This window comes from Echeneis naucrates, chromosome 24 (genome assembly GCF_900963305.1).
Source record: "Echeneis naucrates chromosome 24, fEcheNa1.1, whole genome shotgun sequence".
Lineage (NCBI taxonomy): Eukaryota > Metazoa > Chordata > Actinopteri > Carangiformes > Echeneidae > Echeneis > Echeneis naucrates.
In genome coordinates this window covers 5290813-5307188 of record NC_042534.1, presented here as the reverse complement: position 1 = coordinate 5307188, position 16376 = coordinate 5290813, and the positions used below count along the sequence as shown (strand labels likewise).

General features: G+C 39.7%; 2 protein-coding genes across 2 annotated transcripts; both read right to left on the bottom strand.

Annotated features, from left to right (window-relative positions):
• Positions 1 to 354: 354 nt before the first annotated feature.
• Positions 355 to 6990, bottom strand: epm2a (EPM2A glucan phosphatase, laforin). The gene is made up of 4 exons (XM_029496598.1): positions 6680 to 6990; positions 5711 to 5885; positions 2853 to 3097; positions 355 to 1762 (listed from the first exon to the last, which is right to left on the bottom strand). The coding sequence occupies exons 1-4, from the start codon at positions 6924 to 6926 to the stop codon at positions 1479 to 1481; spliced, it is 951 nt and encodes a 316-aa protein (XP_029352458.1). The 5' UTR covers positions 6927 to 6990; the 3' UTR covers positions 355 to 1478.
• A 1465-nt stretch (positions 6991 to 8455) lies between these two features.
• On the bottom strand, positions 8456 to 13847 carry LOC115037760 (F-box only protein 30-like). Its single transcript, XM_029496480.1, has 3 exons — positions 13718 to 13847; positions 9379 to 11433; positions 8456 to 8877 (listed from the first exon to the last, which is right to left on the bottom strand). The coding sequence occupies exons 2-3, from the start codon at positions 11380 to 11382 to the stop codon at positions 8683 to 8685; spliced, it is 2199 nt and encodes a 732-aa protein (XP_029352340.1). The 5' UTR covers positions 11383 to 11433; positions 13718 to 13847; the 3' UTR covers positions 8456 to 8682.
• Between the last annotated feature and the right edge of the window lie 2529 nt (positions 13848 to 16376).

Here is a 16376-nt window from a genome sequence, read left to right as displayed (position 1 = left end):
GAATGATTATGTCTGTTAAGGGTGGAGTGGAATGAATGAATACAGGTTGATTGCTTGTGGGGACATTACTAGCCAAAAGTTTAGGAACAACATAAGTATAGAGTATATTCTGGATGCATGTTTTGGATTAAATAGGATTTAACATACGTTTGTGTAACATCTTCACTTCATAGGAGTTGTATGGTGTAGAGATGACAAATGCTTTATGTTACCTGCCCTGATTTGAATGCAAGGATGTGGGGGAACTGGCATCGATGATTAACAGATCCTGAAACCATGTAGACTACAGATAATTTGCAACATCAATCACGGATAACGACCCAGTGCAATAGATGCAAAATGTTTTCCAATCACATCTGCGTTTATTATGTCACAAATCCCAGCATGTGTAAAGGTATAGACAGGCACAGTACACACTCCAATTTGTAAAAAAGATAAGCATTTCAACAGTTTGAAATCGAGTTTTTAATTTTAGCATGTTTAGAAATCCATGATAAATTTGCTTCTGCTAGCACATATGCATGGCTCAATCCACCCAGCAGGGACTCAGTAAAAGGGCGATAAGTTATCAAACTTGTACCTGAGCAGAAGACTCTTCCCTCCTTCCTAATGCACCAACTCTCTTAAATTAGCAACAGGTAATAAAATCGCTGTATGCTAAAAATGTGATGTACTCTCAAGAGTCAAGGCAGAAGTTCAAAACTAACACTTAACAGTAATGACAGGTTCAATAATGTCCTATTATTTATGCATTAAAATGGTGTGGCATGGATGTTTTGTCACCATAGGAGATTGGTTGGAATAACATTTGTCAGATAAATAAATAAAGATGAAATGCTATTGAGCTCTTGGAGATTGAGCGGCGCTGTATTCTTCAATGTCTGGGAGGAGAAAACCTGTCTGACAGAGATGCACGGGCATTAGCATTTTGAGAATTTGCTGCTTTCACAAAGACTGTCATTTTCATGCAGCATCAAGACTCCTCAAAAACTATTTCCTTTGGAAATAGAAAACTGGAATCTCCTAAATAATATAAAATAATCATGCAAAACTAAGATTGTGAAGAAAAATAGTTTGTATTTCCCCAAATCCCTGTTTTACTCTCACTCCTACTTTCGATCCTTCAAAGCCATCAGCTGAAAGTTGCCTTATCTAAATGTCAACTCTTGATTAATAATTACCAAAAAAGCTAAAAGAAAATGTCTTCCCAAACAACCTGGCAGACATTTGTTGGAGAGAGTAAATCCTAAATTTAAAAAAGCAAAAACACATCACAGCAGAATTAATTGCTTGCAACATTTATGCTGGCAGGCGGTAGAACTCTCTCCAACCAAGTAAGACGTGTACACAAGATTTAAGTCGATGTTCATTTTCATGCTAAAAATAATTTTCAGCCTCTGTTAGTTTTGGAACTGATGATACATGTTATTAGGAATCAGGCATCCGTTTTGCTTTCAAAAATTCAGACCAGTCAACTCTCATATCTCTGAAAAAGAGATGGATGATCGCAGTTGTCCAAACTTCCGAACAAAGTCAGTCTGAGCCTGGACTAAAGCCTCCTCATCTATATACACTACTGGTCTCCTGGCTGTGACAAAATATTGCACCTTCCTCATCGTCCAGCCAAGGATGTACATGAGCAGGCCGCACAGAGCAGCCGTTGACCTGCCTACTCCAGCGTTGCAGTGAACATAGACAGTGTGACCGTTCTCCAAGAGACCATGAAGCAAGAAAACAGCCTGAGGAAGCATCCTGATACGACCTGTACAGGGATGGAGTGACACTCAATTAACTTAAAGGAGAAGGCTGACGATCTATATTTTATACTTTCTGATTTCCCTTGTCTGCCTGTGGCACTGAGGCATAAGCCCACTAACTCCAAGATTTAATAAACATTTGCTGCTCCAGTGAATATGTACAAAACCAAGAACGTGTATGTGGGATTAACTCAAGGTTAAGAAACCTCTAATCTAATGCAATATTGTGGCCCATTAATGGGATTTTAATCGTTTCTGTCAACAGTGGAGGCCAATTGTTCAGAAGAATTATATATCAAATTTGGATGCATACACAATATTGTGAGTTGCATAAATTCATTCTTGGTTATGGTTATGGTCTGTTGGATTTGCTGCCATTAAGACAAATAGAATATCACAATATTTAGCCTTGAACATACTATGAACTCTTTGGATTAACTTGGATATTTACCAAGTTGTCTCATCCTTGAAGAAGAAACTTAAATTTATAGCACCTTAAATTATTGTTGACAGTTATTTGCCTTGAGGCACACCCATGCATACTTAAAAAGTGCATTTATCACAGTTGTGGAGGTTTCCTGACTCCAGAGCAAAGATACACATCAGAATGACCTGTGAGTATCAAATGTTGTAGCAGGAACACTAAATACAGTAAATACAAAAATTCTTTCAGGATTTTTGCTTCAGCTCACTGTCGCATAAAAGCATTTATCCTGTGACTACCACTTCATTGGTATATAATTCTTGAAACATGATTATTGAAATTTGGGCAGAGGGAAACCTTTGAAAGTGATTTACAGGCATCATTGGCCATAATTTAATCAATAACAGGTCATTTTGAGGTGCATTTCTTCTAAGAGTAAAAGCATCCATCTTTGCATTGTGACATTTTAAATAATTTAATGCATAAGGGTTTTAAAGTGAAAAAACTGCACAGTGAAGGTTAAAGGCATAATAAGTAAATTTAGAGCTTAAAGCATCTACACTGCCAAAGTGTCTTTAAGGAAGATATTGATTTAATCATAGCTTTTAACCGTGTCTGCGCCCTCACTCTCTATTATTATTGCTGAAATTATTCCACAAAATTCTTCTTACCCTCTGTGCTCATGTCAGGTGTGGGTATCCAAACATACACCAGGCCACAGTCTTTGTACAAATGCATCATGGTCTCTGGGGTCATTGCTTCCTCGGGATTGCGTCTGCACCCGTAGGAGTTATTCACTACATCCCACTCTGTTTGGAAGTTCATCACTGCAGTGATGCCCAATTCATGCTTCATCTTGGTCGTCACATGTTCTACCTGTCGAGGGCAGCTGCCCAGCCAAACACGTGATAGCACCCTGGGGGCAATAAATGAGCATGTATTAACCATTTATTGAATTCTCATTTTACAGTATGTTAATTTCTTTGTGCGTTCTAGGCAATCTGACTAGACACTAAGGAATTTTCAAGATGATATAAAAGTGAATATTACCAGATTATATAGGATTGGTGTGGTTCTACCATTCAAAAGTAATGTAGAAAAGATAGGAAAAAGATTTGTTTTTGTTTTTTTGTTTTTACTTCCAGGCAGCTCAAAGGAAAGCTTACTATGTCGTGAAGAGGCAAAGGCTTTTATCTCTACTTCTTTTATCCTCTCTTCCTCCTTTTCACACTTAGCAATGGTTTTATCCCTTTAATGTTCTTCTTCAACACTTTTCTCTCAACAGACATTAATATGCATAAAGTCAACAACCACAGGAGGTGACACATACAAGGAAGAATGGACACTGTTAATCTGCAATGTCCCCAAGTGGCACTGCAGTGAAAGTCACTGGTCTTAATTTCTTTTGTTTTGTTTTGTTTTTTTTTACATGAAAATACCTGCAACAGGGCTATGTTGTAGGTGGATTAACTGTCATGAAGAATCATACGCTTGTAAACCTCAATTGTACTCCCCCATATATGTGTATGAGGACTGCTGCAGACACTACAGATGTGTAGTTTTTATAGTTTCTTACTTTCCTGTCTGTGTGGAGGAGCCAACTTTTTAGTGGAGGCTATGAAGACTTGTATTAATAGGAATTTGACTATTCCAGTCCATTACACTCCTTCACCCATACCTTTTCCATACTGTTTACCTCTGCAGAGTTGTTGGGAGGGTAGAGCCAATCCCAGCTCACATTGTACAAGGGTGAGGTGCAGATATATCTCTCTGACATTTAGGCCTCTTTTCAACTCAGTGGCATTACAGACAATGCACTGGCTAATAGTGTGATAAAGTCTCATTGAGACATGTAATGATTTACTGCAGAGGTGACTGTGACTCATACTTGGGGCTACACAGATGCAAGTAATTTAAAAAGCTATTAATAGGTAAGACACAAGGTCATAGTGCCTCCTACTGAACATAGGTCCTTGACATAAGTCTTGTAAGGTCTTCAGACACAAATTAAAACCTGATGTCTCCAGCCAAGCCAGCTCAGTCTTATCCAAGTTAGCACTTTTTCTTTTAAGTTCAAGCTACTGCTAACATCAGTTGAATATATACATAAATATACAGTTTCCATTCAAAAATGAACATGCAAGATTTAACACATTACATTAAGCCCACCATGCCTGTTTTTCAATATTGCTCTCACTTCACCACTGTTTGGACTGCAGAATCACAGAGCTATGATTACAGTCTCAAAGGCAGGTGCATTTAGAGGGTAGTCCAAAAGTGTGTAAAATATGGTGACAGTTTTTTATTTCTTCTTTTTCCTGAAGTTAGTGGATGACTGACTAACAAACTGAACTTCTGAGGTTCTCTTCACCAATATTTTCAACAATCCACTTGATAGTTGCTGATGCATTTCACTAAAACCCAAAAATGTATTTTACGTGCTCATTCTCAGGGAAAAGTCGGAGTTAACAACATCAGTTGGAACCATCCTCTGGGCATCGTGAATGTCTGTACAAAATTTTACAATATTCAATGTTCTAGTTGTTGAAATGTTTCAGTCTGAAACAAAATGATGATCTGTGCAACTGCTCAACAGAAATTGGTCTTTTTCAGCACCACACTGTTGACAAACTAAAGATTGTGTCAAACAATTCATAAATGAGCCAAAGAATGGTGAATTATCTGACAAGGATCGCAAGTTATCTGCTAAAAGTTGAACTTTATTTTGGGCCGGAGCACAGAATGCATTATCTATGAAAAAAAAAAACAAAAGCCTCAAATACTCAGCCTTGACTATTTATATGACTGAACTTATCCAAAGTCAGAATAACAATCAATCTATTAGTTAAATGAGCCAAGTGCTTTATCAGTTGCCTTGAAAATAAAAAATGAATTGCCACACTTTGCTCTGAAATCACCAACAAGGTTGAGGAGGTAATAATACAACTGCTAGTGGTCTATTTGAACAGTCATTGTCAAAATGACAGACAGTGATTATAAGTAAATCATTGAGAGCAAGGTTAAAAAACAAAGGAGTGAACAGGCAAAGAGAATGACATTGCTTTGTCTTCTGGAACTTTTAATTAAAAGAAAAAAAGAAAATCTGCAGATGTCTGTCACTGAAGTAAAGCAGGGGCATTTTTCTGACGGCTTTAATATCAAGACAAATGAGAATATAAGCTTGCACTGGGAACTTAATAGATCAGTGTAAAAGCCTTATGAAAGAAGATCATTTATGTTTGGAAAAACAAAGGGACTATCAAGAAAAGGAGATAATTTTATCCTGACCCCAGGGGACGTCATTATTAATTTTTTATTATTGTTACTTTTGGTACAAACACCAGATTTCACATCTCAGAGGCGGACCATAAGATGTAATGGTGGCATCTTGTTATGGTTCATCTCATCAGTTTGTCTACATGTTGTAGGATGAAATGCTGTATAATCCTACCTGTGGTGCCTACGTATGACAATCAATTTGGACACCTACCCATACAACATTATACAAGGAATGGTATTATTGAATTACCTGGAATAATGCATTGCCTTCCGACCAGCCACACCAAAGTAAAAGTTGGTGGTATGTTTCATCTCATCTGTGTGTCCTGTTTCCTCTATCCAGTGACCAATCGGGTGGCAGTACACTCCATCCACCATGTTCTTCTCATCATATGTGCACCACCTGTCATGGCTTGGACCACTACCTGGGGACAAGGAAGAAGACCTTTGTGCAAGTTAGTAACCAGATACTGATTTTTTGATGTTTTAGCTCACAGTTTTCACAAAGGCAGACATACAGATTATCTTTGAGGGACAAAATAAACTAAATGGGGAGAAAGAACCGCATAAGTGTCAGTCAGGAAGGGAGAAAATGTCTCTTCTACTCATTAATGCCTCCAACTTTCATGTTACATAATATATTCTTTTACTCTGTAAGATTCATCTGTGAGGCAGGCGCTTATTGCTTAGGTAGTTACTTTACAGATTGTCAATAGTTAGAAAGATAAAAGTGCATACAAGATGTTATTTGAATACAACCATACAACCACAGGTCACATTCATTCATTCTAATCCTGTAGGCCATTTAGAGTCCCAAATTAACTTAACCTGCTTGTCTTTGGATTGTGGAGGGAAACCAGGCAGGCAGGGAGAACATGCAAACAGGAAGGCCCCGGGCCTGGGAATTGAACCCAGGACCTTCTTGCTGTGAGGATAGCCACTATTCCCCTGTGACCGCCCTAATTTTGAAAATCCAGAAATGTAAATATACAATCTTATATCATGATAACATATAAATATAGTGTTTTCATTGGGAGTTATTTCACAGTTCATGTATGAAGGTCGTGAATTATTTTCCATTTCTCCACCGGGGGCTCGTTGATATCAAACCACCGAGCTTCAGCAGACCCGTGTTACTTCACCGCCGTACGGTGGCCAGAAGGGGACAGTGCACAGTAACGACTACAAACATGGCGGGGGTTTGGGTGTTGAATTCTACCTTCCCAGATAAAAGAGCCGCCGACTCTCTTGATGAACTTGAACCACAGCGTGTCTTTCCACGGCTCCGCCAGCTGCACGTCTCCGATCCACAGGCAGGGCTCCTGCGGTGACGGAAGCTTCTGGCTGGGTGTCATCCGGACCGCCCCGCTCGGGTCCCACTGGCCCATCTCCGGCCGAGACCCCAAAACAAACACTTCCACGTCCGAAGAGTCCGGAGTGAGAACGACGCCGAACCTGAACAACATGGCTGCAGCCCGAGGTCCTGCTGAATAAAAATAAACTGCAGCACAGACAGGATGAAAACGGAGAGGTCCCACTCCGCCAAGGTTACATTAGGTCACGCCTTGTTTTGTTCGGAATGGATGAGACACGTCTTGTAAAACTGTGAACAGATTCTGCAAAGATGATTCTTCCTGTTATTTCTAGAGGGGCTTTTGGTGCCTTCTTCTTGTTCTTTTGAATGCAGGTCATTACATGCATACATGCATATTTCATCCATTCCCCTTTTCCCTCCCAAAGTGAAGTGTGTTTGGGATTGGGACTGTGTTGTTGAAAATGTATCTCATAAAACCTTTGGGCCGTTGACACACTCCAAACATTTGGCAGGGTCTCCAAAATTGTCTTAATGCTTGACTACCCCTTAGTGGTTGGAGGAGGTTTGTGCAGCAGGAGTGAACCGGGAGTTGTAGTCAAACTAGATAAGGAGGTTGAAAATGTAACATGTATCTTTGGAATTGTTATAGCGTTATTGCTGTCAAAAATGTATTTTATAACTTTTGGTAGCTGCATTATTTCAGTATTAATTATTAGTACACCAGAGTGTTAAACTACATTAAAAATACTAAACTTTAAAGCACATTACAGATAGTTATCATCTTGGTTATCAAAGAAAATCTTTATAACAGTTTTCCATTAAAACACAGCATTATAATTCAGACACTGAACTGTGATCTCAGTTCACAATATGCCAGATTAAGTTATGTCAAATCTTTGTAGGGTAGATTCAGACATGTAAATTATACCCTCTCCTACAGAACCTCACTCCATTAACTTATAGCCACATCAGTCCCACTTAAATTAGTTTTCTCCATTTCTCAGCACAATCATTCACTTTAGAATTTAGCAATTTATTTCAATATTTCTTGTTTTAAGTAATGAACGTTTTGGGCTTTCACAAGGTTTACACACTGTAACAGTTTTTCCCAATTTAGTCTTGGTGTTTGGATGATCTGACATTTTTTGTAGATTATATTTTGCAATAGTAGATTGAGTTTTAAATATATGCATGTGGAGCGCTATTGAAATTACCAGGCATGTTTATCCATATATAATATCTATATTTTTAAGTCAAGTAAATAGCTACAAAAAGTAATATAATCTTAGAGAGAAACAACATTCAAGTCTTCATTGAATAAAAGGGGAAAGCTTGACAAATCATTTGAAAGGATGTAAAGATTTTATTAAATGGAAGCAAATCACAGGCATTATTGGGCTGTCCTCGTATTAATACTATACATTAAACTTTAGTTTAGGATCAGTGAATCTTGTGTAAAGTGCTGGCATAACATCTGTCACACAGAAAATATTCAATTTAACCATTAATCTACTTTTTCACATGGCTACTACTTAAAGGCAAGGCAGTGAATACATACATTCAACTCTCTTTTCACTTTCAAAGGATATCATATGGAATAGTATAAATCCATTGTGCAAATCTGTCTTGAAGAAAATATACTGTATTTTGCCAGAATAAGGTTCTATTTTCTGCAAAACCTCATGCAAAGCTAAATGCTTAGTGTTTTTTTTTTCCTTTTCTTTTATACACAGGGATCACTCACTTAAAATTGACTTTCTTTGTGACAGGTATAGTTTTATTTTATTAAGGCTTCTTCATAATCTAAAGTGTAATGCTAGAAGAGTTAGTTTTCAAAACAGACATTGCAACATCCACAAAATACCACTGTGGCTCTCATGCAGCTATCGGACAAAAGGCTTGTTTGGTCAGGCGTTAACGTGACGCAGGACACGGCGTAGTGAGTGTCCATCTCGGGCAGTACACATGGCAGGGAGGGGTATTGGTTCTGTCTTGTGCTCCACTACGTTGAAGTGGCACTTCTTTAGATGGTCCGACATGCTGGGGAGGTCAGTGAAACACCACGATATAACAGGGCTGAAGGCAGTGCTGAACCTCCATACCTGGGACAGTAAATATAAAGAGGACATCAGAATGAATGAGGGCAATGCATTCAAAAGTTTCACTTCATTTCTTTTACCTACAATTTTCACATAATCTTTATGTATAATTACGTCCTCTGGTTTTGTTACAGCATTCAAAAGTCATTTCAATTCCTGATAAAATTCCAAAGAAAATGTCCATGTTTGGGAAAACTCTTATTTGCTTTCTTTCTCGACAAGGAATCAGTTGACAGTTAATGATCCGTAACTGTGTCTTTAGCAAACAGAACCTTTGGAAAGAAAGCAAATACAAATATTCCCATAAATTTTCCTTTTTCATTCATAACATTATTAATTCATAACACTTCAGACCCCATGAAAATATGGTCATAATTGGGCAATTTAAATTGGATGCTGTAGTATTAGTTGTTCATGATTTCGCTAAGCACATGCATTTTTTTCCTTCATAATTCATCCAAAAACTGATATGCAGTATTTTTAGATTTCTAGTTTTCTACTCACTCTGTTTTTCACCTGCCATGACACAGTGCCATGAGCACTAAGGCCTCGTCTTCGCTCCCACTGGAGCTCCACTATGCCCCTGGTCTGGAGGAGACTAGCACACACCTCCCTCATAGTCCTTGAAACCAGTGACAGCTGGCACAGGCTAAAACTGTCAAGGAAACCAGCTATATGCCACAGTATCTCAATGGGCAGCCCACTAAATTGGTCTGACTGGATGTCACTTGGAAGTTTAGCTTGGGGACAAGGCTGAACCCCAAAGGATCTGAGGTTCCTGTCATGAACCACCTTGGCCCCCTGAGTGGATGGATAAAACCTCCGCTGGGAAAATGTGCAACCATAATATGCCAGGGGGCAGCGGTGCTCCATCCATCCATTGAGACCAGCATGAATGTCCCCATGGACATTCGTAAAATGGGAAGAAAACTGGTCCCGACGGAATGACTGACCACAGACAAAGGGGAACATTTGCTGGTAGCGGGGGTTAGGAGGCAGGTAGCGGTTGTGTGGGACTGCCTCAACCTCAAGAGCTTCCAGGACAAGGCCGAGGCGGAGTGTGCGGAAAGGGCTAGGATAGGTGAGCTGGGGGGTGGCATGATCACAGGCAGAGGCAGAGGCCATGTCACCCACTCTTGTGTTTGTTACTAGGATTGCTGCAGGGAAAGTGAAAGTCTGTGTACCAAAGTCAACGCGGTAGCCATCAACATAGACTGTGTCAGAAATCCTTCTACACTCTCTGGATTCCTCTAAACAGAATAGCAAGGCTGCTGTGATCAGATCAATCTCTCCTAGACCCATGGGGTCATCATCCTGCTCCAGATCTGAAGTATCCACTGCTTTGTCCTCCATTTTGGGCCGTAATCCAAATAGTGACCTGTCTGGAATGAAACCTATTAGTCCATTCGGTAATAACCCTTGACCCTGGCCCCTGAAAAACTGGTAATTTTGGAACTTGCGCTCAGACCCGTGGTTTTCTAAAAGAACCAGCCCCCTGTCTTCCAGGACCACATGACCTGCCCTCTGTGCCACACCCTGGCTCACATGCACAGGAGATATAATTCGAGGGGTCACTGGTTCTCGAGAAACACCAGCATTAAGGGCATCTTTCAGCTCGACAGGTGAAGCTTCCCAATTTCCACTCAAACAGCTAGAACAAACTCTTTTGTCCTCTGTCTCTTTTGTATTCAGCCCCTCAGCAGCTGGAGGTCTTTTGTCTTCCAGTCCATTTTGAAGGTCTCCATTGCTACTTTGTTTATTCTCCTGCCCAACAGTGCCTCTGTTCACAGATTCTGTGTCAAAAGAACTAGTACCCCTAACAAAGTCTAAAGCAGCGACTAAACTTCTTGCAGTCTCAGCAGTGGCTTCATAGAGTTTACTGAAGTGCTCCTCGTTCAAGCCGTTAATGCCAATGACAATCCTCTCTTTTGCTGAACCTGGTGGAGGTGGCTGTGGCTGATGTACAGATATTGACTGTTCAGCTGGCTGTGTAAAGGTGGAGGCCTCAGGAGCAGATGTTAGCACAGCTGAGTCTGTTGCACTGTGCTCTTCAGGAAGAGGGACAAATGACTCTCCTTCTGCAGTAGGTGCCATTGAAATGACCTTCAGGGACTCTAGTAGTGTACGCTGGTCCTGAAGGGCGAGTGCCATGTCTAGCTGCTCCGCCTCCTCCACTCCACGACTCAGGCTCTCATAGGAAGTATAGTCCAGGCAGCTAACAGGCCATCTGTTCCACTCCATAGTGCAGCACACCACTCCAGCTGGGCACACCTCGAGGTGCCCATGCATTTGATTGCGCACCAAACTGGCAGGGCAGCCATAGCCACTATTTAGACAAGGTACCCTCATCAGTGGGCACAGAAGTTGGTGTTCGTCAGCTTTGCAGGAGTGAAATGTAGCCCCACATACCAGCGGACAGTTGATAAGATCACAAGAAATCCCTGGCTCAGGTCTGACCATGCATCTCTGGTTAACACAGGACCAACAGTGAATATGGCTCTCCTCCATCTTCAGAGGCAACAGGGTGGAAAGCTCCTGAGGGTGAGAAAAGCCACTGCCCTGCCAAATAAAATGAAAGAGCAAATCATTTTAGTGTATGGAAGATAAGGCAAAACAGGCTCTTATTGATCTCCATGGGAGAAAATAGTTTTAGGTGGATTATACTGAAGTGCAAAATTCTCTTTCTCTCCTGTGATGTGCCAATATGTAACGTCTGAGCTTGTGTAGAAAATAAACTGAAACATTAAACTGATAACACTGGTTTAAAAAAAAAAAAAGAAAAGGGAATACTAATAGGAGAACTATGGCAATGTACACTAGAAGTAGAGGTAATCATTTTCTTAAATCACTTTTTTAATTAGCATTATTCTGCAGTCATATCATTTTACATTACAATTCAAATGAAATTAATTCCAATCCCAATGTTAACAAAACATCTGATATGTAGGACAAGATATTGATGAATTATTTTACTGTAGCATATTGTACAATCATCTGCTGTCTTTGTAGACTCATAAATTCAAATGTTTTATTTCACAAACATGAGTTTGGACCTGAGCTTTGGTCCAATATTAAATGACTGCTATAACTACTGCAAACCAGCAGATGTCACTGTGCTTTCTGGATCCCAAGCTTAAAGTCATATTGGCACAAACAGGAACAAACCCCCAAAGCTTCTGGAGGGTCGACGAAAGGAAATATATAACAAGCATACAGCTTACAAATAAAAAAAATATATAGCAAAGGGAAAAAAATAAGTAATACTAGTGGAAAGCTAAATAAAGATGCCAATACAGTAAATTTAAAAATTTCAATAATAAATTATTATTTATTCAATTATTTACTCACAGCAAATGACAATTCTCTTTAGCCCAGATTTAAAATTGCAGATGTTGGAAACAAATCTAATATCTACTGGCAACTTTTCATTCAAGAGCAGCAATTCCAAAGCAATGTGAGATAAAAGAGATTTACAAAATTAGACAAATGGTAATGTAACAGCATCCTCGTGGATACAAACGCAGAAGGTCCAGATGAATGACTAAGCAAACCTTTGTCTGTGGAGCTTGCAGTGAAACAGTGCCCTCACGCCACCAAATCTGGAAGTGAAGTTCCGTCACGTGATGCACCCAAAAGGCCGTCTCTACAAATACCTTATTAGGAAGCTTGTCGGCACACATCAGGGACACCTAAACTTTTCTCCTCACATCTAGAAAAGAAGACACGACTATGCCACACACTAATCCTAATCACGTTTTGAGTCAGCTGTGTATTCACAGTACAATAAAAATAGTGGCCATGCATACAAAGAATACTTGAGTGCACTGAAACCGTTGTCCTTCATGCATACAGCTGTTAGCAGCTGTAAACAGCACAAAAAGCTGCCAACAGTGATGATGCAGCTCCGGACTGAGCCCTCCCTAAATCCGAAAGCATTGGCAGTGCAAATCAAAACTTTCAGTTAGACTAACGAATGCATGTTTTATATCATCAAACTACAAATGCACAATGAAAATGAGTACATTTCTATTTTCTATTCTATATCAATATTTTTTAGTTCATTTTATCTTTTACCAGGACACAGCCAGGGGAGGAGGAAGGGGAAGCCATAACAAGAACGCAAGGACAAATAAGAGATTAACCCGAATCAAATCAAAATGAAGACTTTTCAAAGTGATCACAGTAACGTCAAAATGACAACCTGGTGAATTTGAGTAGTGTGAGGACTTCCAGTTATCTCTAAACCGTGAATAATGCTTCTGAAGAATACCTCAAGATCTTTAAGGTACCGAAAGGGAAATACCATTGTGTTTTTTTTTATAATGAACATTTGTAATGATCAAAAAACTGAACATCTCAGTGCTCTGCCTCACAGATGCTGATCCGATAAATGGATACTAATAAAGACAAAGCCTGTCGTTGCTCGATTAGATAAACCATCGTCCCCCTTTTTTCTTATCAAAACTGAATATAGATTTTATTTTTTTTACCAAATGTCTCAGTGACTGAGGCAGCTGTCCGACCATCCACTGTGGCTAATTCATGTTTCTGACACACGGAGTTGATCAAAAACAACATGACCGCAGAGGAGCCGGCAGGAACAGGAGGGTCCACAGTAAAAACCTGTTTGGACCCCCATTGTCCCCATTGCTGCTCAGTTTTTGTCACCTGTTCTTTCTCTAATAAGTCAACTTGGGTTTGTTTTTCTTTTTTTAAGCGATGACAAGCTAGCTTCCACTGACCGGCTAATGTTGCTAACAACAGTTAGCCGGCTCGGGAAGTTGACGCTTCACAACTTGCTACCTGAGCTCAGTAACGTTGGATTAACATGCGAGTGTCTCACCTTGTGAATGTGCTGGCAGGGAAGCGTGTGATAAGATGTGTTGTGGTGTTGTTCTGTGTAAACACAACTGGCAGTGAACTGTTGCTGCTAAGGCTGTAGCTGCAGCTCCTCTCTCTCACACGCCTTTTTTCTGTTCCTGTCAAAACTTTATTGACTAAAATCCGCCTGCACAGGACGGCGACGGGAAAAAGGAAAGCAAAGGCAACACATTCACTTTGATTGTGTACAGCTGCCTTTGTACATCCCAAAATCACCATCTGAAAATGAACAATTACAATTTTAGAATTGGCATACTTTTAAAAGCTTGTTTTAATTGCTCGTAACAGTTTGCAAAAGATATCATTGCATCTTCTAACAACCTGATCCAAAATAAGAATTTTTTATATGGATGAGTAAGTTTAAAAGCACAATACAAAATCTAAGAGAAGAATAATGAATGTAAAAGAAAAATATTAGAAAAATGAATTCACTCTTGGATCTGATTGTGTAAAGTGCAGCAGGCAGTAACTATGGATAAACAGCAGAGGTCAATGCTGCACAGCCTTTGTTTGCTGCTGCCTCTCAGCTGGTGGACTGGTGGCTGTGTCTCAATTCATAGTCGTTAACTGTGGGAGATGCTGCATTTCGAGGTCGGGGTCACCTACAAAACATCACCCCTGGAGCTGGAGGACCTGACTCATACACACATCAGCAGGACAGGGCTTGGTGCCAAATACACGTGTCATGAGGTGTTGAAGTAAACACATTCAGTCAGTGGAACCATAACTACATGATGTAAAATCTAAAATATTTTTTTTCTGAGAAAGAGAGTCTGGATTTTCTTTTCTTTTCTTTTTTTTTTTTTTATTTTGAGCTAAGTAAATGAATGAAAAGTCATTCCATTATGTAAAGTATTTCTGATCTACTGTATACAAGTAATTTCTTAATATATGAGTCTATAGTAGGCCCATTGATACATAACATATATGAATATGCAGCATGCAGTAGATAGGTCCAATAAGGTCCTGTGAGTCAAAGGTTCATGTGCTTCAACTGAGGTTTACTCATCTCTATTGTTCCAGGCAACCATCAGAAAACTGCTATTTAGAACAGCACTGAAAGTAAAAGAATAAGAGGCCAGCAAAAGTCTACCATGACTCCATCAAACAGAATATATGTATTGTCAATTTCCAACCAAGGAGACTCAGAATAAATGAGCAAAAAGAATGGATTGTTCAATTATATAAGTGACAATAGAGAACAGATTTGATTTGGAGACTTAGTGGGATTTCGAAGCCAAAAGAAGTTAAAATGCAGATATTTGTCCACAGCAGTTTAAGCATTTCTTTCTTTGAATCAACTATAAATGATAATGATATTTAAGAAATGTTCTTCTCATGAATATTTAAATATGAATGTTTCACTTGCGATGTTTTTAATGTGTATTGCTTTTTCCTAGGAGCTGTCAACCACAGGAAACCATACTTTCATTTGAAAGCTCTCAACTGAAGTGGTTAAATGCAGCAATTTAACAACAACAACAAACCGGGTATTAAAGCAAGTTTCTTTGTGCTGTTGTCTGTAAACTGCTACAGTTTTAATAGGGTGTCAATCCGTAGTTGCTGAAAGGGACAGATGTTGCTGAATAAGTGCCAACTTCCCTGATTAACCCAGCTCTTGCAAAGCAAGGCCTAACGTGAAACATGAAAAATAGGCCTGCCAAAAGATTGATTGATAGGGTTTATATTATAAGGAAATAAATCAGAAATATATATACATTTTTTAGCCCATCCAATCCATCACATCCAGAAGCAGCGACAGAGACATAAATATTAATGTCTGAAAGGTGGAAATGCTGCAAAATCTGAAACGTACATGATGAGAAATTACAACATCACCTTCCCTTTCCATAATGTATTGTTAATCAATAATTATCTCACAAATTGGTCCCCCTACACCAGTGCTCAATAAAAGCCTGCTTCTTTAGTCATTGTTTGAAAGCCTTGCAGCCAACCCACACAGACTACAGTCCTGGAATAAACCGAGCACTGTCACCCTTTGCCCTGAAGTATGTCTTCAGCATCCAAGAAGTCTCCCCTTTTCAAACATGTCACTTTTATTCAGGTTCAATATCAGATGCTCGCCCTTGAAGCCCCGGGCACCAGCAGTGGCAGTGTCATGGCGACTCCTTTACAAGTTTATTTGTGATTTATACCGCCTGGCATGAGTCACGACAGGACCCTATCACATAAACTGCACGGCGTGAACCCCTCCCTGGGGACTCAGCCTGATGTTTGCCTGGGATAAACACGTGGGAAGGAGTTAAGGACTCAGTCAGAGTCTTCACCACTTAGGCGATTTAGTTGTTTCAGAAGTTGTCTTCAGTTATAACAACAATGGCCTGTGGATGTGCATCGGCACAATCAAAACAACCAGGAGATACAAATCAAATGTTTTTGGGCAATTTATTTTCATGTGCAACATTGGTGCCTCAGATCTACCATGGATTATATCCAACCATACAAACCATCCTTGTGTAGGCTATATGTTAACATGAGGCTGCAGTAATGCGTAAAGCAGGTTTGATACAGTTTGCCAGACATGAGCCAAAGAATGCTGTAATGTTTCGACGGGGCACAATTAATACAATTTTTGAAAAGGTGAAACAGTGACGTGGGGA